The sequence below is a fragment of the Dysidea avara genome, chromosome 10, assembly GCF_963678975.1.
Source record: "Dysidea avara chromosome 10, odDysAvar1.4, whole genome shotgun sequence".
NCBI lineage: Eukaryota > Metazoa > Porifera > Demospongiae > Dictyoceratida > Dysideidae > Dysidea > Dysidea avara.
Genome location: NC_089281.1, coordinates 282,345 through 307,860, shown reverse-complemented (window position 1 = coordinate 307,860; position 25,516 = coordinate 282,345). Strand labels below are relative to the sequence as shown.

Genomic DNA, 25,516 nt, shown 5'->3' with positions numbered 1-25,516 from the left:
TGGGGACTGTTATACAGGCGCCTATGGAGAAAAATTTTTAATTGCTCATATTTCAGCCAGAAAAGAAGATATCGAGTTCTAAACAACAGGTATAGTCAAGTTTTATATAAAACATTACGATGAATGAGTTTTGTCGTGTTTCAATTTTTTTCTAAATAGTGTATATTTACAATAATAACTTTTGTTAGTTACTTCATAACCATACCTGTCGGTTAATGGTCAATATCTCCATGCCTAGCTGAAATGTGAGCGATCAAAAAATTTTCTCCATAGGCGCCTGTATAGCAGTCCCCCAACTATCGCGGCCATTTTTATTCTCGTGATGTCATAAAACGTCATTGTGGATAAGGCTCATTGACACAAGTGTGCACATTGCTTCGATTGTGGGTATGCAATTAAACACAGGAGTCCAAATGCGAGTTGAGCAGCTCATAATGAAGCTTAAGTGCACTATAAAGTACTCACTATACTAGCCATGAATAAACTAAAGCAGTAAATGTTTGCAGCACTATAAGTTAATGGCCTAGTCAATTAAGTGCTATGCCCAGTCACTAGCACATTTGACATCGCGCCAGGTGTCAAAACAGCAATATAAAGACAATTCAAGTGCACTAAAGTACTTACTTTACTAGCCATGAATTACTACATCTTCCTCTCAAAGTCCGTACGCAAGGAAATTTAGACTTAAGAAAATTTGACGAATTCACACTTCAGCAGATTTGTACTAAGGCCACTCCAAATAAATTCTCTGTTTCCCGTCCACCGCCCGCATCTAGTTACGGTCAGCTCTAAATATTCCATTATTCCGTATTCTTCCATTATTTTCCGATTATTCTTGCATACTGAGAGGCTCAGTAAAAGCCTATGGTAAAAGCCATCTTGAAACAGTGTCAGCTCACGTGTCAGTAAATGATATCGAGTTGGCACAAACTTCACGTTTGTACTATTTTTGCAACTTGAAAGGAAGGAACAAGCTTAAACATGCTTTTAATGCAGCTTTTTATGGTTGTGCCAGGCAAGTAATGGCTTGAAAAGCTGCTAATCTTATAATGAAATAATGGAAATGGACCGCCCGCCCGCATGCAAATATGCTTGAGTCCAGGACGGGAAACAGACAATTTATTTGGAGTGGCCTAATATGTAACTAGCATTTAAAAAGTAACTGTCCTAACACTGCAAACTGGTAAAGCAGACAAACAACACACACTCTCTTGCCCCTGTACCTTGCGTGTCAAGCGATGTGCCAAGAGTTCCAGTCTGAAGTGAAGATGAGTGTCGTTATAGGGCCTCTGTGATGTAATGTGTCAGCTTTTAGCTCAGTGTAACACGTGATCCATTCTGCAAAACCCATGACTCACTAAAATATTAGAATATGGAATTATCGTCTTCAACAGTCAAGGGGATAGAAGCAGCGTCATCCTCGTCCCTCAGTGATGAAAGCTATGCGGCATTAGTCACCGCGGTGTATCAGTGTGCTTTGGGTCTGGTGGATCAGTTCGCTGTAGAAGGTGTGCGCATGCTCATATTTTTTATCTTTGCCTTTGCATATTTGTGTACTGCCTTTTGTGCATTTGTGTTCTATGTATTTTTTGTACTGCTGTAGCCTTTGTAGCTAGCTATTTTTGTGCGTTGTATGTGTGTATGGTTTTGGGGAAACACCCTTGTACAGGTAGTCTCTACCTTTAGTATTTGGGTGAGTTCCCCCCACCCAAATACGAAAGGGAAAATAGCAGTCTGGACATGAGACTATTTTACAGGGTTAGCCTTTTCAGCCTTTTGGGTGTCACCCTTTCCAATTTCAAATGAATCAGATAATAAATAGGTCACCTCATATGATCTATGTTTGCAGCAAAGGCTGTATTTTCCGTAGTGCACGAGCATGTGCAGTGCTTTAACCGGTTTAGTGTATGAATCTAGAGTTACAATCAAGAAGAAGGTAACTGTTTGATACAGTTTATCATGACCAGGAATGCCACCATGTCAGTGAGAAAACTAGTGTCTAATCGTGATTAACAGAATGTTAATTTGTAGTGATTAATGCCAAGTTACACGATTTGTGGTGTGTAAGATCCAGGATTCACTTGGTAGTGGGACAGGAGGACAAGAAGAATGACTGAGGGTGCACATGAGTAATGGACAGTTTGTACAGCTATCTAGTCATTGTTCACGAGTGTGGCCATCAATGTGACGAAGTTGAATTTGTCAATATCAAGCAGTCACTGAATATAACCAAGGACTTTCAATGATGGACAGTTTAGTGAACAATTTAAGACTAAACCGTATGATTATTGTAGATATGTATGCCCTTGGGCAGTCAGGCATACATATCAGGCGAAGCCCTCATACCAAGAGTACATGATAATAGAAGAGAGAAGAGAGTGTCTAACTCTCAGTGTAACTTGTATCAACACACTAAACCCCCTTACTTCAATCCATTGACACCTGAAGGCTGTTGACTTTTTCTAATTGAAGCAGTAAAAGTATTACAACCTTCTTTGTAGAGCAAGCCATTTGTCACATTTGGTGACTATAGTTGATTGCATAAGGTCTGAGCACAGTGTGTTTGGCGAATCCACACTGAAGTTAGACAACACTCCTGACCTCTACTATATGTACTCTTGCTATTATACATGAAGCACACTTTCCCCTCAGATGGTATCGTACATTAAAGCACCGTCATGAGTGCAATATTGAAAAAATAGTACAAGGGACATGGGCGAGAGACTAATACAGCATGAGGTAAAGTTAAGTGCTGTATTAGGCTTACCAGGTATTGTCCTAAGTTCCCTCTTCCTGGTCATGAACAATTCGTATTGCACGAGCGTGGTGGTACTTTAACTGGTTTAAAGTGCTTTCTGGTTGTCTTATTCGGAGTGTTCATCTTGTAAACTCAAACTGTGTCAGTTTTTAGCCATCACACAATTGGTAAGTATCTATAATCTCTATGTAGTACAAGTTTGGTGATAAAACAAACAGATAGCATCGTTTTTGCTACTTCAGGCAATCTAAAATGTTGTGCACATGACCAACAGTGCTGTAGTTTCTGTATGCAGTGTTGTATTTACCTTTCAGTGCTGTATGGAAATAATAACGCTCGTTTTCCTTTGACTTTTCCCATGCAAGCGATGTAAATTCTGTTAGTTAACATCAAGAGGTTTCCACATGGAATATCACTTGAAGAATCTTTTTAAAATCAATAGCTAACAGAAAAGTAATGAACTAGTGCATTTTATGTTGTAATGCCATCATTCACATAATATTGTTTCACTACTTCATTTTTAATGCAAAATTATGATTTGTAACCAAACATGGCGTTTAGTGTTGTACATCAAAAAATCCTTTTGTAATATTTACTCAAGTGATGAAGCTAATGATAGATGAACCTTTCTTCAGTCTAAATGTTGTTTCCTGATTTGTTGGCAGGCTACAACAATTTAAAACACTAGCTGTAGTGGCTATAATGATGTATATAATAACAGCTGCAAGAAATTTGCTGATACGCAAATCCCTCACAGCCATGGCATAGCTATTATGATACTTCCGGTGTATATATCACAGCCATGAATCCTGACCTATCATGGTATAAGTCATACTTCAAAGGAGCCACTGGTTGTGTTTTAGGCATGAAACCACAGTAAAGCATCATATAGTATGATAGTACTGTGTATTACAGATCATAAAGATTAGGACTTTCTGGTCAAAATATCACCCCAAAACCAGCTTCACAATATCTTCGTGGTGCCTTGGCAATATTGGTTGGGTGTAACCTAGCCCAAAAGTTTCTTCAGTGCAATCCAAAACACAAAAATCAGGGCTCAACCCAGAACCGCTTTGGATTCTAGGGGGGTCTGGGGGCATGCTTCCCCAGGAAATTTTTGAAAATTTAGGTGTAAATATACTCAATTTAGGTGAAATTTTATTGTGATACCATTGAATATTGACCATTCGATTATACAACTTTGGGATCATTTAAACCTTTCCATTTCTCAGGGCTTTAGGTAAAAACCTAGGGGGGGGGGGGCAATAGTTAACATAGGGGGGCAATAGTTAACCTAGGGGGGGGGGAATAGTTAACCTAGGGGGCAATAGTTAACCTGGGGGGGGGGGGCAATAGTTAACCCAGGGGGGGCAATAGTTAACCTAGCAATAGTTAACCTAGAGGGGGCAACAGTTAACCTAGGGGGGCAATAGTTAACCTAGCAATAGTTAACCTAGGGGGGCATAGGGGAGCAATAGTTAACCTGGGGGGGGGGGGGGGAATAGTTAACCCAGGGGGGCAATAGTTAACCTAGGGGGGGGCAATAGTTAACCTAGGGGGGGCAATAGTTAACATAGAGAGGAAATAGTTAACCTAGGGGGCAATAGTTAACCTAGGGGGGCAATAGTTAACCTAGGGGGGCAATAGTTAACCTAGGGGGCAATAGTTAACCTAGGGGGGCAATAGTTAACCTAGGGCCCCTTCCCACCCCTAGATTAACCTGCTTCCAATAGGTTGCTACAATTTTTTTTTTTTTTTTTTTGAATTTTCTGCTGGCTAACTGCCTGACAGACTGACTAACTGACAAGCGTAACTTGATAATGGCTAAGGCTATGGGCTTGATGTTTTCACTGTTTGGTGTCGCTTTGGCCTGGCTGGTGCCTTTCGTCATACTGCATCATGGACTTACCTTTGTCCTCCTTTGTGTCCCATTTCTTTTTGCTGACAGCGCCAAGGTGTAAATTCACGGAAGTGTGTGATGGCTTCTCTATGTTTGTAAATGAGAATTGTCTGTATTTTCCATGGTGACTGGATTGATTGCAGAGGCGCTTCTCCTACTGTGTAACGGATTGAACACAGTTGAAAGCAAAGTGTAATGGCCACTTCACTTTCAAGTCAGTTATTGATAGTTGGGGCACGTGTTCAGACGAAAGCATTAACTCTGGTATCATCCTTTCTTTTTATGGGGTATGTACGGTTTCACCAGTCATAATAGTGTTACAAAAAAAAGTATAAGGAAAAATAAGGAATCATAGAAAAAGGTAGGGATACAAGGGAGGTCGCCTACACTTGCAGATATACTAGTGAACATTTAATCCCTAATTCAGTCATATATATATTATCCGTGATTCTAACTCACGATCTTCTGCATGCTAGTCAGGCATTCTACCACTTGTGCAAAGGAATGTAGCTCAAGTAGAAGCATGGGTGAAGTGGCAATAGTAAACTTGAAGTAGCCGGATGATGATTACTTTGTTTTGAACTGGAAATGTGTCGATACATACAGGAACCGGCATGTAGGCTGCTATTTTAATCCAGTTAGCTTGGGAAGGTCAAAAGCTACAAGTTTGAAATCACTGTGAATGCAGCCAACCTTAATGTTTAACTCACTTTAATCCATAGCAAGCTAGCTACTGATACAACTGTTAATAATGATTTTGTGCAACTTTTTTCATGATAATATCTGTAACACAGGTACATGCATCACCAAGTGGTGGCAGGGGTGGTGGGTGGGCATTTGGTGTATCAGCAAAAAACAGCCAGGTTCCATCCTAAATTAAGTAGTCTTTGTGCTGCTTAAAAGTGAAAGAAATACACATAGAAAATCATTTGGGCAGCTGTCCATGCTTCTCCAGCTGGCCAATGGCATTTCTAGGAGACAGTGGCTGGCCCTCGCCTTTAGAAATTCACTTATGAGAAGCAGCCCAAGCAAATCAGTGGCATGACTATGGTGTAAATTGGCATGGCTTATGCCGCCAAGCTACCGCACGATTTTCGCCCAGAGAGGGGGAAAAGGGGAAAAGAAGAGGGGGAAAAAATTCATACCCGCTACCACAATGTAGTAATCAATAAGGGTATCGAAAAAATAATTAGCAGTGGTCACATGACCAATGATGTAGCTAGCTAAACCGTTTTATTGCACAATTGCATTAGCAATAGTCCTTTAATTAATTTTTAAAACAAAAATAACAGCTTGTCCATCATAATACAAAATAAGCTTTAGTCCCATCAATGTCTTGATGCAGGCTGGAAGAACAAGTAAATAAATTGCTTATTATGACAAAGAAGGAGTTGCATACCAGTGTGACGTTCAGCTTTTACTATACTTAGTAGAAATTAACACATGGCTATGTAGCTACCATCACACTACTGCATATATTATAACTGCTTCTATTAAAAGGTACATACAGAATGACAATAGAAAAGTACATTCTTACCGGTATGGTCACTGTCACCGGTTACAATGTGTCCCATTAGAAGATGTTAAAAACATTCAGCTATTTCAAGCAGGAAAAATTATGATAAAAGAAATCATCATACTAAAGTCATACCTTGGAGCTGCAACAGTTACAGACCAAAATTAGTGCTCAACCAATTGTCACTTCATCAAAATGTACTTCATTCAACATACATGAAATCGTAACCAGCTCCATGCATAGAAAAAGCACACAGTACTACTGACTTAGTGAGAAATTGAGAGAGTATGAAACTCTGGTAACACTGTAATAACACCACACAATTGAGTTGAGGCTTCTAAATTGAGAGTGCAATAATCATTTACACTCTGGTACCACCATACCATAGTCAATTCCACTGTAAGAAAACAATGCATTTAAACTCCGGTACCATCACATTGTAATCAGTTCCACTGCAATAACACAACACAATTGAGTTAGTATTAGACAACCAAATTGTGAGACTTAATCATTTAAACTCCAGTACCACTACTGCAGCCAGCACTACAATAATACAGCACAATTCAGAGATAGTTGTAATTCAGTAAAATAATCAGACTGACTAAATTCAGCATTACCAAAAATGAATGCATAAAATTATCTTACAAGAAATCATTATTTTGCTTACATTCACATGACAGCTACTCCTGTCCTGCAGTATAGTGATCACTGAGCACGCACTTGCCTGATCTTGTGCTGAAAGAGTCAGTCCACTGAACTATCTTATGCACAGACTATCACGTTGCTGACTCTAATGGTACTTCCTATCTCCTAAGAATGGTGGTCAATGTACTAAGACCATGGTGAGCACGCCTAGTATAGCCAACTGTCATTGGATGTGCTAGGAATGTTCACTATGACCCCAGTACATTGACCATCATAGCCGGCCACAGGACATACCCAACCACCCACTTATGATGGTAAGTGTACCAGGAGCATGATGGACACCTCCAGATAGAGATATACCACCTGGAAATGTCAATCATGACCCTAACACATTTACCACCATAGCCAGCCCTGTGGCACTCCCAAGCACCCAACCAACCACCCCCTACAAACAATTTTTAAAAAAATTGCAGATAATCTGTGCATAAAATTAAGTAAGTATCAGTGAATGGGACATGGCTAAAGACAAGCGTAATAATAATTTCTCTTTTAAGTATGCACACAATCAGAGACAAACCTGCACTGTATAATTATAGTTGGTCTGCTTGTTATTGTTGCTGCTGTTGTTGTTGCTGCTGTTTCTGTTGTTGTTGTTGTTGTTGTTGTTGTTGTTGCTGCTGCTGCTGTTGCCTCTGAGCAACTCGTAATGCCTTCTGTTCTGCCTTCCACTGCTCAACTGGCACTTGCCCTGGTATATTTGGGCAGTACCACTTCCCATAGTATTGAGCATGATTGGTCTCCGCTATACAAAAGATACTTAACAAAGTAACAGATCTCTAGCTAGTTTTCACTAACCACTTAAAGGCTGATGGCATTGTCTACACTCATGTTTCTTGTGCTTCTTTTGTGGCATGGGTTGATCTACACCAGCAGCAGCAGCTTGTGCTATCCTCTTTTTTTCACGACGCCATAAGGTGGTACGAGAGACGCTGCCTATGAGCATTAGCACCATATACACAATCTCAATAACATTATTGTAATGCAGGAAGCATACTTGTCTCCACTTCTTGCTCCTGCAGTTGTAATCCCTGTAAATATAAATTATTCAACCCTCATGACATAATTATAAACAATTACCTGCTCACTGTGTGAGTGTGGTAGTGAGGCTGACAAATGTGACGGTAATACTGCACACGTGACTCGGGAACCTATTAGTGTAGCAGCACCTGCCGTGGCCTTTCGTCTTGCCTGTCCACTAGTGTCCTTCGTCTGTGGAAATTGGTGAAATGGGGCTGGAGGAGTGGGAGGAGAGAGTGGCTGGCGTTGTGCTGGAGTAAGTTCTTCCTGAGCACACAGTGGTGGAGCTGATAACTCCAAGCCTTGTGTTCGAGCCAACATCTCTTTCCTTCTTTCCTCCCTCTTGTGCCACTTTTGCTGGTTATCAAACAATTGACTTTAGCCACATTAAAAAGAAAAAAACTAACCAAAGTGGTTTTATTGATGGTGTACAATGCAAGGTTGGTCCCCTCCAGCAGGTCAAGTGAGTTATATAAACGAGCGCGCAGAGCAGTGTAATCCTTCAGCACCTTATCCCACTTAGATAGGTAGGTTCTACTCTGGCCACCTACATACAGTAGATACATTAGTAAAGCAATTAATGTGAGATGCAAGACCCATATATACCAGCACTAGAGGTTCTCCCTGACTTAATGTGCCTATTGCACAACAATATGCAGATTGCCTCCACAATGCGGCTCTCATGTGGTGATAATGGCACTGAGACTCCAGAGAGAAAACACCTGTGGTACAACATTTTGCAAATGTACACAATCATAAAAAATGTCTACCTCCTCATCTGCTCTCTAGTTGTGTGCCCAGTTCGCTTTTGGCCACAGAAGTGACCCCTCATTGTTGGCGGAGACCGGAGGAATACTTTAGTAGCTCTCTTATCAAATGCATCCAGGGAATCCCACAAAGCCTTAATCCTTTGTGCTTCCTCTTCAGACACTGACAGCCCTTTCAGCTCAACAAGCACCTCAGCTAACTGGGCAACCTTGTCCCATCCTGCTATTCCCCTGGAGTCTACAGTGCCGGTGTCAGTAATGGTGGATGCAGTGGCAAAACTATTAGTAGTGCTTTCATTGGTATCATCCTGGTAATTAATGTACAATGTGCATATTAGATATTTAATGCACATACTTCTTCCATCACTTCCTCGAGCTCATCCCCCACCTCCTCCACTAAGTCTGATGATTCCACACCATCCATTACGATCTCTTCAGATAAGGGGGGAGTCTCACTATTGTCATCAATGAAGCCCTCATCCACAGCCCTTTCATCACTTTTCTCTTGGGCAGCCATGTTGTCTTCCGTAAATTCTAGCTCCCTGCCAGCTTGCCGGTACAGATAGGAGACCCCAAACAGCTCTTCATCATTACACTGAGTAGGTTCGTGGTGGTGTGGAAGCAGCTTGTTACCTAAGATGGATTCACTCAGCTTGTTGGCCTGGCAAACAGTGTATTGCAGTAAATAGACTACAGTACAGCAACTCTCAGGGCTAACATTGTAGGCGAGTTGCAAGTCAAACACTCGCATATGAGGCTGCTGCTGTGCGGCAGATAGTGCTCGGGCTTGATTCCACCTGGCCAAGCCTTCCAGTAAAAAAGCCTGGAAGTGCACATCACTCGCAGAGGATCCTGGTATAAATCTACCAAAACATTTTATCACTGCTCATCATGGTAGTTTACAGGCTTACCTGGCCAGGTGGAGGTGAAATGATTCCAGAGAAGTAGTCCCTCTTGAGCATCGGAACACCGGAAGTTGTACACCTCCCTTCTTAATGTGTCCTATGACAGTGTACAAGGCCACCCCTGGAGGATCTTGAATGCATTTTATATGCTTTTTCTCTTCATTCCAGATGGTGACCATCTGTCCACTAAAATCAGGTATATGAAAAGGACACATTGCAAACTTGTAGAAGCATTACATAGTGTATACCTGAACACAGGAACACCAAGTGAATCGGTAGCAGGTGTAAATTGTAGCAGCAAGTCCTCAATAGCCTTGTATGTGTCATCAGCTCCCCTAGTCCTTCTGCGGCAGTGCCTGGAGAGCTCCTCCTTGTTGATGGCCTTACGTATGGCACTATCTGAGGGGTTTAGCACACCCTGTTGCTGAAGGTACCCTCTCTTGGCATCACAGAGACGACTATGATGTGGTAGTGAATGACTATGGATGGTGCAATAAGTAAACATTACCTATAGTCATTACTGTCCCATTCAAATATTGCTTGAGAAAGGCGACCCATTACCACTCCATAGAGGGGGTGTGATTCAGTTGTGCAGCCACGAGCAAATCTCCTCATGAAGTGCCATATATCCAAACGTACCTATTCATTTGAATGGTGGATAGAAATAAAACAATGGTTTCTGCCTACTTGCAGATGATCCCACTCTGCAAACAATTGTGCGCACTTGGAGGTACCTGTGACAGAGCAGCAATCTCTGTCGGTGTACAGCAGCTGTGGAGGGTCCTGCCTGGCCTTGTCATACCTATAGTGAAAGTAGAATAAGCAATATTCCAGATATGTTTTAAAGACAAACCTTCTAATTAGTCCCACTGCCATAGGACGAAGGCCTTCCAGTCCCTCGGACTCGGTTAGTACTGAAATAAGGACCTCTCCCCTCTCATTGCTAACGTTGGTACACCAGGAGGCACTCCCAGCTGCAATTCCCTGCAACTTCCCACACACTTTTTTTGTTGAATCGATCTTTAACACTGAACCAAACACTCCAGTGCAAGTGGAAAGAAGTTGAGGGAGCCTGCTGAGAATGTCCCTGGCGTACACTGACATAAACCATCTACAAATGCCAAATAGCATACAAGCATGTACACATATGTACACGCAAGAGTTCTGACCGATCACTTGGCAGCCCTTCAAATGGCACTGGGTCTGCAAACACAGGAGGAGCTTCTGATAGCAGTCCTGTCCTGCCTTGCCTATTCAAACACATCCAGTAAATTATTATTAGTATTTCAAAGTACTAAACTCACCTGTACTTTCGACAGTCATCAAGGTATCTAAGCTGCTTTCTTGTCCACTCCTCGCTGTGTACTTCAAACACAGCATTACGTAGTGCAGTGGGACTATTGCCAAGGGTTCTACCTCGCAACAGGGATACCACAGCCTTATCACAAGCCAGCCGATGGGTTAGGATGGCTGGAAACAGTGAACGCTGTGATTCAGTCAGCTGATTCAATAGCCTGGGAAGTAAAGTGGTATTCTTTATAAGCAGTTCTTGCATTGAATCCTTACCGAGAATCCCAGCTCAGAAAAGCTTTATTGCACCGATCACAGCCAAGTTCTTCAGTTACAAGGTAGTAGTAGTCCCTCAGATCAACTACTCTTCTGATTGTCTTCTTGTAAAGACCCTTTGAACTATTAAAATCGCAATTCAAATTTTGCACACCTTACTTAATTACTTTACTTACTGCAGTGACCTCAAGTGGCAATTGGGGCACTTTAAATCAATGGACCATGCTCTCCGTGGCATCCAAACACAAATCCGTCGTAAAACATAGGACTCTGGCTTTGGTTGAGTTGTCTTTAGATCTGCTATTGGGGGGTACCACCACAGCTTTGCAGCAACTGTGTCACTGATGGTGTTCTGCGCAGAGAACACAGTTCTGCCAATCCATTGCTGGTCACCAACATTCATGTGGTCCCTCCATGCAGCAGGCAAGCGGAGAGCATAGTCAGTAGGTTGGCGGCTTAACTTCTGTTTAAACATATGAAAAGATACTGTTAATATTAAATAAGCCACTTACTGAAGTCAGGGTATGTTTTTCAACATAATCATCACCAGCAGTGGATGGCAACAATGACACAGCGTTCTGAATTATGTAATAAAATTATCTCACTGCAATTCTTTGCTGCTACAATTACCTCCACTGTTGTGGGTACAAGTGTGGCATTAACATGTGCAGCATCAGCTGACTGCAGTGTGGCACCAGCAACCGCTGAGGCCTACACACACATGCACACACACACACACACACACACACACACACACACACACACACACACACACACACACACACACACACACACACACACACACACACACACACACACACACACACACACACACACACACACACACATAAAAGCACTATAAATTTCAAGACTCATCTTTCATACCAGATACTGACTCCTGGCTACAATGCTGGCTGTTGGGGGAGACATAATGATGGTAGATGGCATGGAGAGACTGGCATTCACACTGGATCTTGTTGGTGAGGAGGAGACTGATACGCTAGTGAGTGCAGAGGATATCGTGGTGGATGCAATTACACTGGTGGCAGGATCCTGCTGCCAGGCCACTACATTTGGCTTATACACACGAACACTAACCTGTGCTCCACACATAAAAATTACATCACCATATTTACATGAACTTACAGGCCGTGCCAAGGATGTGTGTGTACTCCTTTCAGTTCTTTGGTAGCTTGTAGGTGCCTGCACACATTGAAATCATATAAAATAGGCAAGAGTTTAAATGTATACTTACCATTGTTACACTAGTAGTTGTTTTAGAAGTAAATGATGAGGGAAGGGACATTGACGATGGGATAAGAAGGACTGAAGAAGGAGTAAGAGATACCGAGGAAGGGGTAAGAAGGATTGGCGATGGAGTAAGAGGTCTTAAGGATGGGGTAATTGACGATACAGAAGGGGTAGTACAAATTAAAGAGGTAGTAAGAGATCTTGAAGAGGAAGTATGGGCACCCTCCACATTCTGTAGTAACACGTGTGTGTAATCAGTAATTTGCATACAAATATTACCTGTTCCATTGGAATTGTATCTGAGGTATCTGAGGCAATGGTGGCTGGGGGTTGTGCAAAAGAAGTAATCGATTCCTGATGCACAAAGGAAGTTAACAAAAAAATAAACTGGTATAGATTTTCAAATACCTGTCTCTGAGAACCACTAGCATCACCAGTAGATGCAGCAACAGTCTGGGATTGCACATATGGGTTCTGTACGTGCATATATACCATATATAATGCACATACATCAAATCACTATGATTTTATAACACATCTCACCATGCCTAGTATACGAAAGTGCAATCATTACAGCAAAACGACTTACAGAGGGGTGGTACTGGCAGGTACAGGTCCTGTTCCCACCTTCATGAGCAGGGCAAGCCATTATTATCCGTATCACTGACTCCCAGTGCGATCCTTTAGGTGGTTGTTCTCCTCTTTTGAATTTCTCACCGGCAGCAAAAAGACGGAGACGCTTCTTCCACGCGCTGGTCGACTTGGCCTTGTGACTAGCCTTCCTGCTAGCCCCAGAATGACAAGTACCTCGTGGATACATGGCAATAACTATTAACAGTTGTTTAGATATCGACTACCGTAAAAAAAATTGTGACGTATGGCTCTATTTGTTTCAAGTTGTTGCACGCGCAGGCGCACGTCCTATTTGTTTCAATTTGTTTCATCAATTGGAGAACATTGTTTGGCAGTGTGCCGCCAAAGCAAATGAAATTTGGGGGTGGGGACACTCTGTACTTGGTCAAAACTGCTCAAAGAAAATTTGCAGCAGAACAAAATATTTTGAAAGAATTACAGTGTAGACAGCACAGCTGATAGTGCTCAGAGATTTCTCTCACAATTTCTGAATTTCTTTTTTTATTTCCTTTGCGGTGTCCAAGGAATAGGTTATCTAAGTTTCAGCCTATTCTGGTGAGTAGTTTTGGAATTATAGCTCTAGACAGTAGGAAGGGCAAAAAAATCAATTAGTACAGCAACTATACTAAAATAAACTACAGGCACTCAAATTCGCAATCATAACTTCTGTTTGCATTGGTCTACAGAGTTGGGATTTGGCTTAAAATGTTCACCATGGATTGGCAAATCAATTGTGATAAAGTAGCCACTTGTGCATACAAGTATGAAGACGTAAATAGACACATTGTAAATAAATGGCATTTTCAGTGACTTTAGCAGTTAATACATGCTTGACTGTTGTATTAGGGTGACTGCTCTATTAGAGTATTGCGATCTTGATTGACCAGCTTCTGAAAACTAGAGGTGTGCGATGACTAATTTAAACATATCTCGATATTTCCTTTGAACTTATCTCGATTATCTAACATATCTCGATAACTGAAGCATTTATTTATTTTAGTAAGCTGCCAATATTGTAACCAGTAAAATGAGCAAATCACAATTTGAAGACTATAAAAAAGTGAATAATGTTGTCTTAACATGTTCCCAAGTGGTAGGAGAGTTGGGGCCCCCAGGAGGTGCCTACACCATCAGGTATACAAATAATTTACGGAAGTTTACTATTATCTAGATTAATAAACCTATCATCCTTATCTCGATAAGTCTTATGGTATCTCGATAATCAAATATATCTAGATAATCGCACACCTCTACTGAAAACCTTGCAGGACTTCATGTAACAACTATTGCACAATGCAGCTTTGAATTGGGGGTGCTCTCAGCACTCCCAGTAAAGAAGTTAGGGGTGCTGGAGTACTCCCTATTCTGCCGCCTATTTTTAATAGCTATAAACATAATTGTTACAGTAGGGGACCACAGTGACAGGTGTTGGTATCCCATTCTTAAGTAATATACTCCCAATTGATCCAGCTTATAAGGGAACATATTGTTAAGGACATGACTGAACAACCTTTGACTAATGTAGTCCTTCCTGGTTGAACGTCAAGGCAAACATTATAGTAATAGTCTGAAATCTCCAGGAGTGCCATCACTTTAAGCTTCAGATTTTCTACTATATATAGTGCATTAACCTAATATGGTAGTTACATATGAACTTGTTTCACTGCTAATAGGAATCATAACACATTACTACATCTCAGTGAACCATATATGGTACTATATTGAAACAAAGTTGTGGTATGGTATCCTAAGGGATTGCAATGATTATCCAGATTATCCAAGCATTTGACCCTGTCATTTCTGTGAGATAATGTTCACTCTTGACTAAAATATAGTGTAAAACACAGACACGTACGCATGCACACACACGCACGCACGCATGCACACACACACACCACTACACAACCAATCCATTTGTCCGTGCAGAAATTTATAGCGGTTGCAGCATTTAACTGGTTACATATTAACAGTGTTGGTTACTCTATAATATTCTAATAGAACACTCACTATTCCACAGCTATCAAAGGAGATCATGTGATCCTGAAGGAGTCATTTGCTGGTCTACTCTCGTTGCTAATGGAGGCTGCTAAGTGTGATAGTGACCTTGATGGAATCAGGTGATCTGTTACCATGGTGATATGATGTCATCATTATATATTATAGTGGTGTACTGGAGGATCACAAGATGTCACATGATCGAGTACAAGTGTTCACTGAAGCTTATAAGGTACCGTGTTTTTCAGGTTTCTTGCGAAAATCAAAGTGTAAACGTGATCAAACACGTGATCTGTAATTCAAATATCTCGAACTTGCAAGGCATTTAAAGTGAATATTCGCACCTTTTCCCGATCATTGTACATGTTCAAGTATTGCTAGTATGCTGCAAGTTATGTAAGCCTTGCTAGTTCGAAGCACGGATCACGTGTTTGATCACGTTTATGCTTTGATTTTCGCCAGAAACCTGAAAAACACGGTATAGTGTTGTCATTATGATGTGGAGGATGTCATCTTGTGATATCAAAGAAACTTAATGCATTGATGCTTCCAGTTTCTAAAGAACAGATTGTCACATATGTTCCTCAACACAACACTTTGCCTTCCCAGCTAATGAAAAAGCTATCACATGTTGTCATGTTTGGTAGTGCACACACAGACCACCTAAAGGGGAACATAGTTATTCAAGCTAGTAAAGAGGATCTGGAGAAGTCCCTGTCCTTTACAACAATTCTTGTCATTTCATAGGTTGATGAATTAGATATTTTGCCAGACAAAGAGACAATTAGCCATCACTAAAAATTTGCTATCATTAACATCATTGCAGCCATTTCTCAGCCACCACTTATGATTTCACTAGTGTTATCATCCCAGGCTTTTGAAGGCCACACCCTTTTTATGCAGCTTGACTGTTTTTGTGTTTTTCAATTGTTTTTGTACTTCATAAGATCTCAAAGCCAACCACGACAACATTGGGGTTGTTTTTCACCCTCTAGAAGTTATAAATGCATTGTGCTGCATATTTTGTTTGTTAATTCTATTGTAATACTCTAATAGGGCTTCTAATAGAATGCACACAGAATGTTCTGGAACCATCTAGCATTTTCTTTTTATGAAACTTTACCTATTAAGTAGAATTGAACAGCCATGATAGCAGTGGCTCAGTGGTTAAGGAACCCTTGCTAAGCAACCATGTTGCTATGCTGTGGGGTATCTATCACTATGGTAGCAGTTTTCAAATTGGACATGTACTTCACCACACTATTTTAGCCAATCAGATTAGTATTACAGATTTTTGTCAAGGGACCTCAACTAGGCATGAGGCTATTATGCTCCAAAAATTGAGCATTATGCTTTTGAGCAGTGCTCAAAAAATTACCTATTATGCTTTTGAGAATTGCCCATTATTCCCAAAATTATGCCACTATAATTGGCTAATAATGCCAGTTAATTGCTGTATCAGACCATTTTCATTGATGTTTAAGCTTCAAATATTCTTGCATTCTTTAGCTGGTTGTTTTATTAGAGTATTTTGTTTCAGTATGACTGCTTTGTTACAGTAAATATTCAGTGACTGCAGGGGCGGAGGAAGCGTCTACATGTTGGGTAGGCAACTGTAAGATCATACTTCTATGACCATCACCAGCATCATAGTTATGCAATCACAACCAGCATTTGCAACATGCTTAGGCCAGCTCCAGAAATTTTTTGAAAAATTGCTTTCTGCGATTGAATCTGGAGACAATTTCACATCTATAAAATAATGCATAGCTAATATAGTCTAATGGAATGAATAGTCACTGACTGCTCTATTAGGGTATCGATGACTAGTCTATTAGAGTATCTCGAGTGATAATAACCAAAAGCGATCCTAAAAAATCAGAGCAACCAGACTGCTTTCTATGGACTTGGAACATGGCTCAATAGTTACCACTAAAAGTTGGGTAGGCATTTGCCTACCCTTCCTACCCGGTTCCGCCGCCCCTGGACTGTTCTATTAGAGTTTCTGACTGCTCTATTAGAGTACCTCGATTTTTTTTAACGGAATTGTGCAATTTGCATATTTTCCTACTGTTAAAGCTTTATATTCACCTCAGAATGCTAGCATAATTCCTGATTCCCACACATACCTATTATTCCCGGAATTATGCCAGCATAATCGCCGCATCCCTAACCTCAACAAACTGAGGATTTCCAAATCTTTGCAATACACCTGTACAGCGCCAAGTAAAAAAATGATCCTCTGTCACTTCCCACCTTTTACCAACATGACTGGGGAACAGTACAACCAATGTGATTCAACCATGTTACTTCTTTCAAACTCATAGATCAGTGTTTCATTCAGCCATACTTGTCTCATCACATATTACAGGTGTTTGAAATTTTGCGTAATGGAAGCACACATGAATGCATTGCACTTAGACATTGCAAAGATTTGGAAATCCTCAGTACACTGTACAAATTCTAGTTGCTGGTTGTCATGTGATGAGGTGGTTGCCTTTAAAGGAATCATCTCATAAAAGCAGTTGTAAATTCCAATCTGGTTTTGGTTGACATTTTCACATTGTTAGAGAATTGTATCTGCCTATATATACTTCAAGGAAAGATGGAAGTTTATCCAAAATGGCGTTGAAAGATAACAAGGTCCTTCTTGGACATATCATCACTGGATTCTGTACTAAACTCTTATTTGATAGTACTTCTAGAGGATTAATTTTGCCAAGTGATGGAAATCTCTTATAGAAACATACTTGGAAAAAAAAGCTTCTAGGTCATGTTTTATCAATTAGGTGTACCAGGGGTGATTCAGTAATCTCATACACTTAACTTCCTGTCAGTGACCATCTGAATCACTTCCTGTCAGTGACCATCTGAATCACTTGTTTGTTACTACCCCTCATGCACATAAAGTACATAGAATATCAATATTTATAGGATATCTAAAACTATGTTACACATTGTAATGAAAGTCTTCCACCTGTTGTCAGTAAATGTGTGTAGTGCTCTTTAAATAGAATGACGTTCCTGTAGGAACACAAGGTCAACCTGAGAGCTAACTTGGGAAGGTGAGACAAGATTAGTAAAATGGTGCAACATCCAATCACTGATATTAGGGTATGTTCCACTCTTCCCCACATGGTTGACGTTAATTGGAGATTAGATTATCATATCAAGGTGGGTGTGACCCTGCATCACATGATCCCTAACTACTGTATAGCAACAGGTTGTGTAGGTTCCTCATTTTGATCACTGAAGTGCACAAGAACACACAATTCCAGGTTTCCCTTCATGTCAGTGGGTACAGGCCAAATGCAATTTATAATCACAATAGCTACATCTAGACCAGATACACTTTTAGTCATGCAACACACAGCAAGCTATGTTGACCCAACCCAGATTTGACTGTTGGTGGAGGCAATGCTAAGACTGATCACTTTATCCACCCAACAGCAATACATTCCATGTGATGCACATCTCACTCATAATCTGTTGTATGATCACAGAACAACCACTTGGAGAGGGTCAACAAACCAGTGTATCTGATTGATCTCAAGTCTGCAGAGGATGGGGGAGGGGCTCAGTTTGCATGTACACAAGAGCAACTACAGGTATGCTGTAACTGTGACTCCAGTTACCATGGTAGCAACACCACAGGACCTGGTATCAAAGTTACGAGATGCTACGAAGAATTTGGAGAGATGTAGTGACAATAATTAGAACAATTCAAATAATAAACTCCTAATAATTATTAGTTGATTGATGTTGTTCATTTGAATATCTTCCCATCTGCAACTTCCTTCCCGCCAAAATCTCCTTCCCACAACAAGTACTTGTTGACAATCTGACGGTGTTCCTCATTGGATGGATCTAACTTCTTAAAATCATATGATGGTGCATCAATATTCCAGTCTGGAACCAACTGTGGTAGGCAATAATTAGAATGTGACAAATAGCATGTGTTAATTATTTTTACAGTGAACCATTTACATTATCTACAAGTGAGGGGTGTGTTCTTTAAGGTGGCAATAAAGCATTTTGCACAAGAAGCCATAGCAAATACATAAGGCATAACATACCATATACTACTCAATTTGTGGTAAATCAGGCGGGGCTAATTAGGCGCTACACCATAATAAACTAACCCAGTGTAAAACAGCCACAATAACAGGTGAGTTGTTAGCGAAAACAACAAGCAGCTGCTGTTACAACAAATTAACAAAAACAAGCACCACTAATTATTATTTGTTTGAATCACCTTACAGCCACCTTACAGCCTGTTACAAACATGGTCTTTTCTTTGTAGATACATGGGCTCAACAACCACGAAACGCGTATGAATGGTAAGCAATAGTGTCTGAATAATTCTACCTATCAGGTATATCATATATCCATTCTATGGCTTTTTCACTTGGTGTGAACGGTGGAACAAGGCCCTCATCTGCTTGTAAACGCCATATATTTCAACTTGTAAATCACTTCCACTTATTGATACATAGAATGATTCTTGTAATAATATACTTTCATCATGTGTATTGGAGCTATAACTTGAGGTTATTGGGAGATAACGCGTCTTCTGTGGTCCACTAAGTACCACTGATTTCTTGGTTTGAGTGCAGTTCTATGCTTTATACTCTCTACGAATGATAGATTCCTGTATGTGTAGTTTATTTGCATGCAAAATTAAGTACTAGCTTTCAATATGTCTTAAAGTTGAGATCATGTTGAGATACAGCAGATTGTTGTCAAGAATGCGCGTTGTTGCTTTAGCGCCACCTTAAGTGTTACAACACCATTTACACACCACATGAATGTGTGATGTTCCCAGAGATAGTTAATATGAATGATGGTAGCTGGGAAAATCTCTACTCTCTTAGTGAACTGACAACATTGAACTAGTTACTCTAATTAATACCCACTTACATCAAATGCCAATTCTTGTCCTCTCATAATCCATATTCCTGAGATCTCGTTGTTTTTATCTTCTCCTAGAATCAGAATACTGGCAAATGCTGTCTTGCGAAGTTTGTCGATCCTCTGTAACATGCCACTGACCAGATTTGAAGACATAAAAATCATCTTCAGTTCATCGTTGTATTTGTAGTTGGCCTGCCAAATGCTCCAGCCCTCAGGGTCGAAATTGTCCCATAGGAAGGGAATAGCCTTTGTCAAAATGTCCTCATTAGAATATGACTTCTTGAATAGATCCATCACAAATGAACTACAGGGACATTAACAAGAGATTTATATACAACCTAATAAGGGTGACAATACAGGCTGTGCCTTTACCGCTTTAATCATAATACAATTGGTGCCAGTAAATGTTAAACTGACCATATTTTAATATATATATATACAGTGCTGGGGCAATTACTTTTTAATGTTACATATTACTTGCAACTGTTACGTATTACCCATATATAATAAAGTAACTATAATAATATTACATATTATATTACTTTGTGTCCACAGCCTTAAGCTGTCACATGTGAAACTACCACCTTATCACATGACATGATTGTGTTATTGGACAATGTGTAAATCTTGGTTATAAGTAAGAAGCTGGTGAATAAGCTTCATTCAGTAGGCTTCGTTACTTTGTAGTGGCTAGGCATTACACAGTGGATAACTAACGAGATTAGTAACTTTGTTACTTGTGGTAATAATTATCACATAATATTAGACTCGTTACAGTAATTTCATTACTTAGGTAACGCGTTACATTTGTAAGTAAAGTAACTTGAGATATATTACCAGTTTTTATAGCGTATTTCATTATATTACTTTGTTACCACATAAGTAATAACTATTATGTAACACGTTACCCCCAACAATGCATATATATAAGTAAAGGAGTATGGTGAATACAATATTTAATATGGCCTATAATAAGATACACTAGAGGAGTTCTTATTAAAGAGGTGGTTGCTAAGAGAGATTTCACTGTACAAAAAATGGGGAATCAAACTTACCACAAACCTGAGCAAAAATTTAAGTTTTATATTTTACATGTTTTTAGAAGATGTATGAAATCCTGATGTTCAAAGGTTAATTACTTCAGTGGGTTAGCACTTCATCTTGTTACATACCTACTAGCCGGTAATTAATTTGTGGTAGTTGAGACCACATGATGAGTAATTAGAAGCAGTGGAAATGGAAACGGAAAGTGGAAATGGTCAAATCATCATAAAAACCTGTTTAGTGGCTACCTTGTAAAGACCTCCTTCATACAAAGACCACCCCTCCGTAAAGGACCCCACTGTAATTACATCTCAAAGATGGCTAAGGCCGGCAGCTGTCAAAGAATCCATTTTCAATTAGTACTGAACAAAGTAGATACAGCCAACAGCTGCAGTAGGATTGGAAAAAAGGTCGACCATGCAGTTGGGTATTTATAGGTAGGGGGCGGGCAATATATTGAGAAGATCAATATTTTACTGATATTGATACGCAAAAATGATATTGAGATACACTGTAACGAGCACAATGTGTTATAGTTGCTGTTACCTTGGTAAGTATGATGCAACATCTTGTACAAATAAAACATCATGGGTACAGCTACAATGACTACTATGCAATGAATCAGTGTTCTTGGAATTTGAAAACAAATTGGACAGGCAGGTCAGTTGCTATGGACTAGTTATGAGTTATTCAAGTGACGTATTGTAATATTAGTGGTTATGAGATGTGCCAAAAAATCATCGATAATTGTTTTTGAAGATATCACCCACCTTTATTTATAGGGTGGTATTTTACGCATGCGCAAGGCGTTTCTGGTAAGCTTCATGGTCACATTTATACCCTCTTTATAAAGACCACCTCTTCACATTCTAGGTTACAAACATCTATTTCATGACTATCAAAACAGCTAGATCAGCTAAAAGGGCTACGCTAGTAGGCTCTCAAGGTGGTCTCCTTACAAGACCTCATTTTACACTAGGTTACTAGCTACACTTCACTTGCACGGACTGTATTTGTATGACACATTCTAGTACAAACTAAGTGATACAGATCTATAGCCAGATGACTAAAGTAGTGGAGATGACTTTGACTCCTTCTATGAAATACATGTTTGGAGCTAATCAAATATTACTATGTAAAGAGATGTCGTTATTTATAAAAGGTGACCAAAAAGTGGTCAAATCAATTAATGCCTTAACTAACATTAGAATCTAATTACAATGTGTCTGTAAAAAGGTGGTCTTTGTAAAAAGGTGGTCTTTATGAGGTGACCACTAAGTGACTAGGGTACACGTATATAACAATTTGACCATTTCCAATTCCATTTCCAGTTTCCAATTACCTCCAATCATCCTCAGGTCTCTGTGTCAGCACATTTTACAAAAAGCTAGAAACATTACTCAGCCATTTACCGACCATTATCAACGTGAGGTTACCCAAACATTGTAGAGGTCCCTTACCTCTTTGGCAGGTCTACATATGGGTCCTTAAACTTTGGTGCTCTTGGCATGTCATCGTCTGCCTCATCTTCATCAACTGCTGCTTCCTTCTTTTCCTCTTTCTTCTTTGTCTCTTCCTTCTTCTTACTAGCTGCTGTTGGTTGAGGATTCTTATCTTTCTTCTTATCCTTCTCCTTCTTGGGGTACAGCTCATTGTACCTCTTTGCTATATATGATTATGACAACAGCACATGATATGGTTGTTATGGTAACTGACCATCAAATGTGGCCATCTTCTCACACAAGGGGAACTCTCCAATGACTTGTTTAAACTGTGGTTGGTTGATACATGTCACAAACCATCGGTTAACATTGGTGTAGGGTGCCCTCCATTCTGGCTCCAGCACCTGCAGAGGGTCATATGAAGTGATCATCTATAATATGGAAACTACTCTATTCATGGAGATTTCACAAGTAAATAAATCTTTATTCTAACAGAAAACACTATCATATCACAAAACCATTATCATACAGTACTGTATATTAGGGATCATGGAGTTTTGGACTTTCTTGCCCTACAAATCACCTGAAAATAGCCTCAAATTTCCTGCAAACCAGCTCAGTGGTATTGGTTAAGCAGGTTGCCAGTGTTACCTGTTTATAGGCCAGTGCTACCTGTTTATAGGCCAGTAACGGATTACCAACGTTACCTGTTTACAGAGGAGATTGGAAGCGTGCACATCAGCCCAATGGTTTTGTATTGAAAAGTGTACTGGACCTTCTTGGGTGCTGAAATACCTCCTGATTGATGAAATATGACAAGTACATGGTATTGGCAACAATGAGCCCCGTTTAGCCCCACTGAATAGGTTAGTATTTAAAACTTGGGCTATGTATAAATCACTCGTGCCAGGCCACAGATGCAGTAAATGCCTTCGTTGACGAGCTAGAAAGATAGAGAGAGGAGTCCCACTCAAGAAAACAGTATGAATAAACCACCCAAGAAGTCATCCTCTTTGATGTACTTCACTAAGACTGTAGTGGCGTGCGCCCTAGGTTGGGGATCACATGAGACTAGAAACATGAAGAAAGCTTCCAGACGAACGATAGCAACAATGGACCACCAGCAGAGCTATAGCTATACCACCTAATTACAATCTCAAAAATGCAATTCACATGAAAAAATTTTCATAGCGCTTATTACGCTTCCAACCTCCTCTGACCTGTTTATAAGCCAGTAACGGGTTTGAGGTTACATAAGCCAGTGATAGGTTACCAATGTTACCTGTTTATAAGCAAGTAACAGGTTACCAGTATTACCTGTTTATAAGCCAGTAACTAGGGTTACCTGTTTATAAGCCAGTAACTAGTGTTACCTGTTTATAAGCCAGTAACTAGTGTTACCTGTTTATAAGCCAGTAACTAGGGTTACCTGTTTATAAGCCAGTAACTAGTGTTACCTGTTTATAAGCCAGTAACTAGGGTTACCTGTTTATAAGCCAGTAACTAGTGTTACCTGTTTATTATAAGCCAGTAACTAGGGTTACCTGTTTATAAGCCAGTAACTAGTGTTACCTGTTTATAAGCCAGTAACTAGTGTTACCTGTTTATAAGCCAGTAACTAGTGTTACCTGTTTATAAGCCAGTAACTAGTGTTACCTGTTTATAAGCCAGTAATTAGTGTTACCTGTTTATAAGCCAGTAACTAGTGTTACCTGTTTATAAGCCAGTAACTAGTGTTACCTGTTTATAAGCCAGTAACTAGGGTTACCTGTTTATAAGCCAGTAACTAGGGTTACCTGTTTATAAGCCAGTAACTAGTGTTACCTGTTTATAAGCCAGTAACTAGGGTTACCTGTTTATTGTATTGTATTAATGCTTTATAAGCCAGTAACTAGTGTTACCTGTTTATAAGCCAGTAACTAGTGTTACCTGTTTATAAGCCAGTAACTAGTGTTACCTGTTTATAAGCCAGTAACTAGGGTTACCTGTTTATAAGCCAGTAACTAGGGTTACCTGTTTATAAGCCAGTAACTAGTGTTACCTGTTTATAAGCCAGTAACTAGTGTTACCTGTTTATAAGCCAGTAACTAGGGTTACCTGTTTATAAGCCAGTAACAAGGGTTACCTGTTTATAAGCCAGTAACTAGTGTTACCTGTTTATAAGCCAGTAACTAGTGTTACCTGTTTATAAGCCAGTAATTAGGGTTACCTGTTTATAAACCAGTAACTAGTGTTACCTGTTTATAAGCCAGTAACAGGTTACCAGTATTACCTGTTTAGTGTTACCTGTTTATAAGCCAGTAACTAGTGTTACCTGTTTATAAGCCAGTAACTAGTATTACCTGTTTATAAGCCAGTAACTAATGTTACCTGTTTATAAGCCAGTAACTAATGTTACCTGTTTATAAGCTAGTAACTAGTGTTACCTGTTTATAAGCTAGTAGTAGGTTACAAGCTACAGTGATGTCTGCTAGTGTAACTCTCTCTCCTACAAGGAAGGTCCTTGTTGCTAGGACACCATTCAACACCTCCAGTGACCTTTTAATGTCCTCCTGAGCTTGTTTGACAACCTACAATGTTATGTAATAAAACCGGTTATACAGGTTTGTGCTAGTCAATGTACACAGTTAACCTATTGTACTACCACATAGGAACAATATTGCAGTTGAAGATATACACACAAAATCCACTAGAGCTTTCCACAATATTGTACTAGCAGCAGTACCTGCCCTTTGTACAGGTTGAACTAAGTAAATGGTAGGCCTATATTAGCATCACTAAAAAGCTGTCCATGTCTAAAATCCTGCTAGCTCACCAACTACAACACTAAATGATGAAAGTTACTGTATAGTCTACCTCCCCATTGACACATTGATGATACATGCAGACATCTGCACAATGGACTTTATCCACAATGACATCACAAGCACAATCAGACATCTGCGCAATGGACTTTATCCACAATGACATCACAAGCACAATATGTGTCGCGTTATTTGGGGTACTATTGTACAGGCACCTATGGAGAAATTGTTTTGATCCATCATATTTCACTTGTGAAGAAAGATACTGACCATACAGTAGCCAACAGCTATGGGTATAA

The 25,516-nt window shown here is 39.9% G+C and overlaps 3 protein-coding genes across 6 annotated transcripts in view; 1 reads left to right on the top strand and 2 right to left on the bottom strand.

Moving 5' to 3' along the window:
- Positions 1-1,277: 1,277 nt before the first annotated feature.
- LOC136237180 (COMM domain-containing protein 3-like) lies at positions 1,278-18,809 on the top strand. Its single transcript, XM_066027501.1, has 7 exons — positions 1,278-1,508; positions 15,036-15,135; positions 15,182-15,245; positions 18,044-18,078; positions 18,127-18,187; positions 18,517-18,621; positions 18,668-18,809. The coding sequence occupies exons 1-7, from the start codon at positions 1,373-1,375 to the stop codon at positions 18,728-18,730; spliced, it is 564 nt and encodes a 187-aa protein (XP_065883573.1). The 5' UTR covers positions 1,278-1,372; the 3' UTR covers positions 18,731-18,809.
- On the bottom strand, positions 5,903-13,237 carry LOC136268388 (uncharacterized). Of its 4 annotated transcripts, none has more exons than XM_066063714.1 (32): positions 12,975-13,237; positions 12,794-12,859; positions 12,665-12,739; positions 12,390-12,617; positions 12,281-12,337; positions 12,020-12,232; positions 11,765-11,845; positions 11,647-11,712; positions 11,311-11,597; positions 11,135-11,257; positions 10,873-11,082; positions 10,738-10,818; positions 10,422-10,679; positions 10,256-10,370; positions 10,077-10,207; positions 9,817-10,026; positions 9,575-9,754; positions 9,382-9,526; positions 9,019-9,324; positions 8,667-8,971; positions 8,503-8,618; positions 8,304-8,443; positions 7,957-8,253; positions 7,874-7,907; positions 7,675-7,812; positions 7,397-7,621; positions 6,842-7,338; positions 6,558-6,717; positions 6,310-6,511; positions 6,196-6,255; positions 6,058-6,148; positions 5,903-6,004 (listed from the first exon to the last, which is right to left on the bottom strand). In XM_066063714.1, the coding sequence occupies exons 1-26, from the start codon at positions 13,203-13,205 to the stop codon at positions 7,428-7,430; spliced, it is 4,287 nt and encodes a 1,428-aa protein (XP_065919786.1). In that variant the 5' UTR covers positions 13,206-13,237; the 3' UTR covers positions 5,903-6,004; positions 6,058-6,148; positions 6,196-6,255; positions 6,310-6,511; positions 6,558-6,717; positions 6,842-7,338; positions 7,397-7,427. The 4 variants fall into 4 exon arrangements, with proteins under 4 accessions (XP_065919786.1, XP_065919787.1, XP_065919785.1 ...); XM_066063715.1 differs by having other exon boundaries at positions 6,558-6,626; XM_066063713.1 differs by having other exon boundaries at positions 6,310-6,717.
- LOC136237174 (elongation factor 1-gamma-A-like) overlaps positions 18,703-25,516 on the bottom strand; it is a 17,564-nt gene continuing 10,750 nt past the window's right edge. The window contains exons 5-9 of the mRNA XM_066027491.1: positions 24,840-24,983; positions 22,688-22,817; positions 22,432-22,636; positions 19,934-20,231; positions 18,703-18,932 (exon numbers count right to left, since the gene is read on the bottom strand). Of these exons, the coding sequence (XP_065883563.1) occupies positions 18,780-18,932; positions 19,934-20,231; positions 22,432-22,636; positions 22,688-22,817; positions 24,840-24,983 (930 nt within the window). The 3' untranslated portion in view covers positions 18,703-18,779. The remainder of the gene's footprint in view (positions 18,933-19,933; positions 20,232-22,431; positions 22,637-22,687; positions 22,818-24,839; positions 24,984-25,516) is intronic.

Coding starts and splice junctions, on each gene's coding strand:
- LOC136237180 (XM_066027501.1), top strand. CDS start 1,373: ATGGAATTATCGTCTTCAACAGTCAAGGGGATAGAAGCAGCGTCATCC. Junction 1,509..15,035: donor GGATCAGTTCGCTGTAGAAG/GTGTGCGCATGC, acceptor ACTATTCCACAG/CTATCAAAGGAGATCATGTG. Junction 15,136..15,181: donor AGTGACCTTGATGGAATCAG/GTGATCTGTTAC, acceptor TATATATTATAG/TGGTGTACTGGAGGATCACA.
- LOC136268388 (XM_066063713.1), bottom strand. CDS start 13,205: ATGTATCCACGAGGTACTTGTCATTCTGGGGCTAGCAGGAAGGCTAGT. Junction 12,860..12,974: donor CCTGCCAGTACCACCCCTCT/GTAAGTCGTTTT, acceptor ATGCACGTACAG/AACCCATATGTGCAATCCCA. Junction 11,598..11,646: donor AAAAACATACCCTGACTTCA/GTAAGTGGCTTA, acceptor ATGTTTAAACAG/AAGTTAAGCCGCCAACCTAC.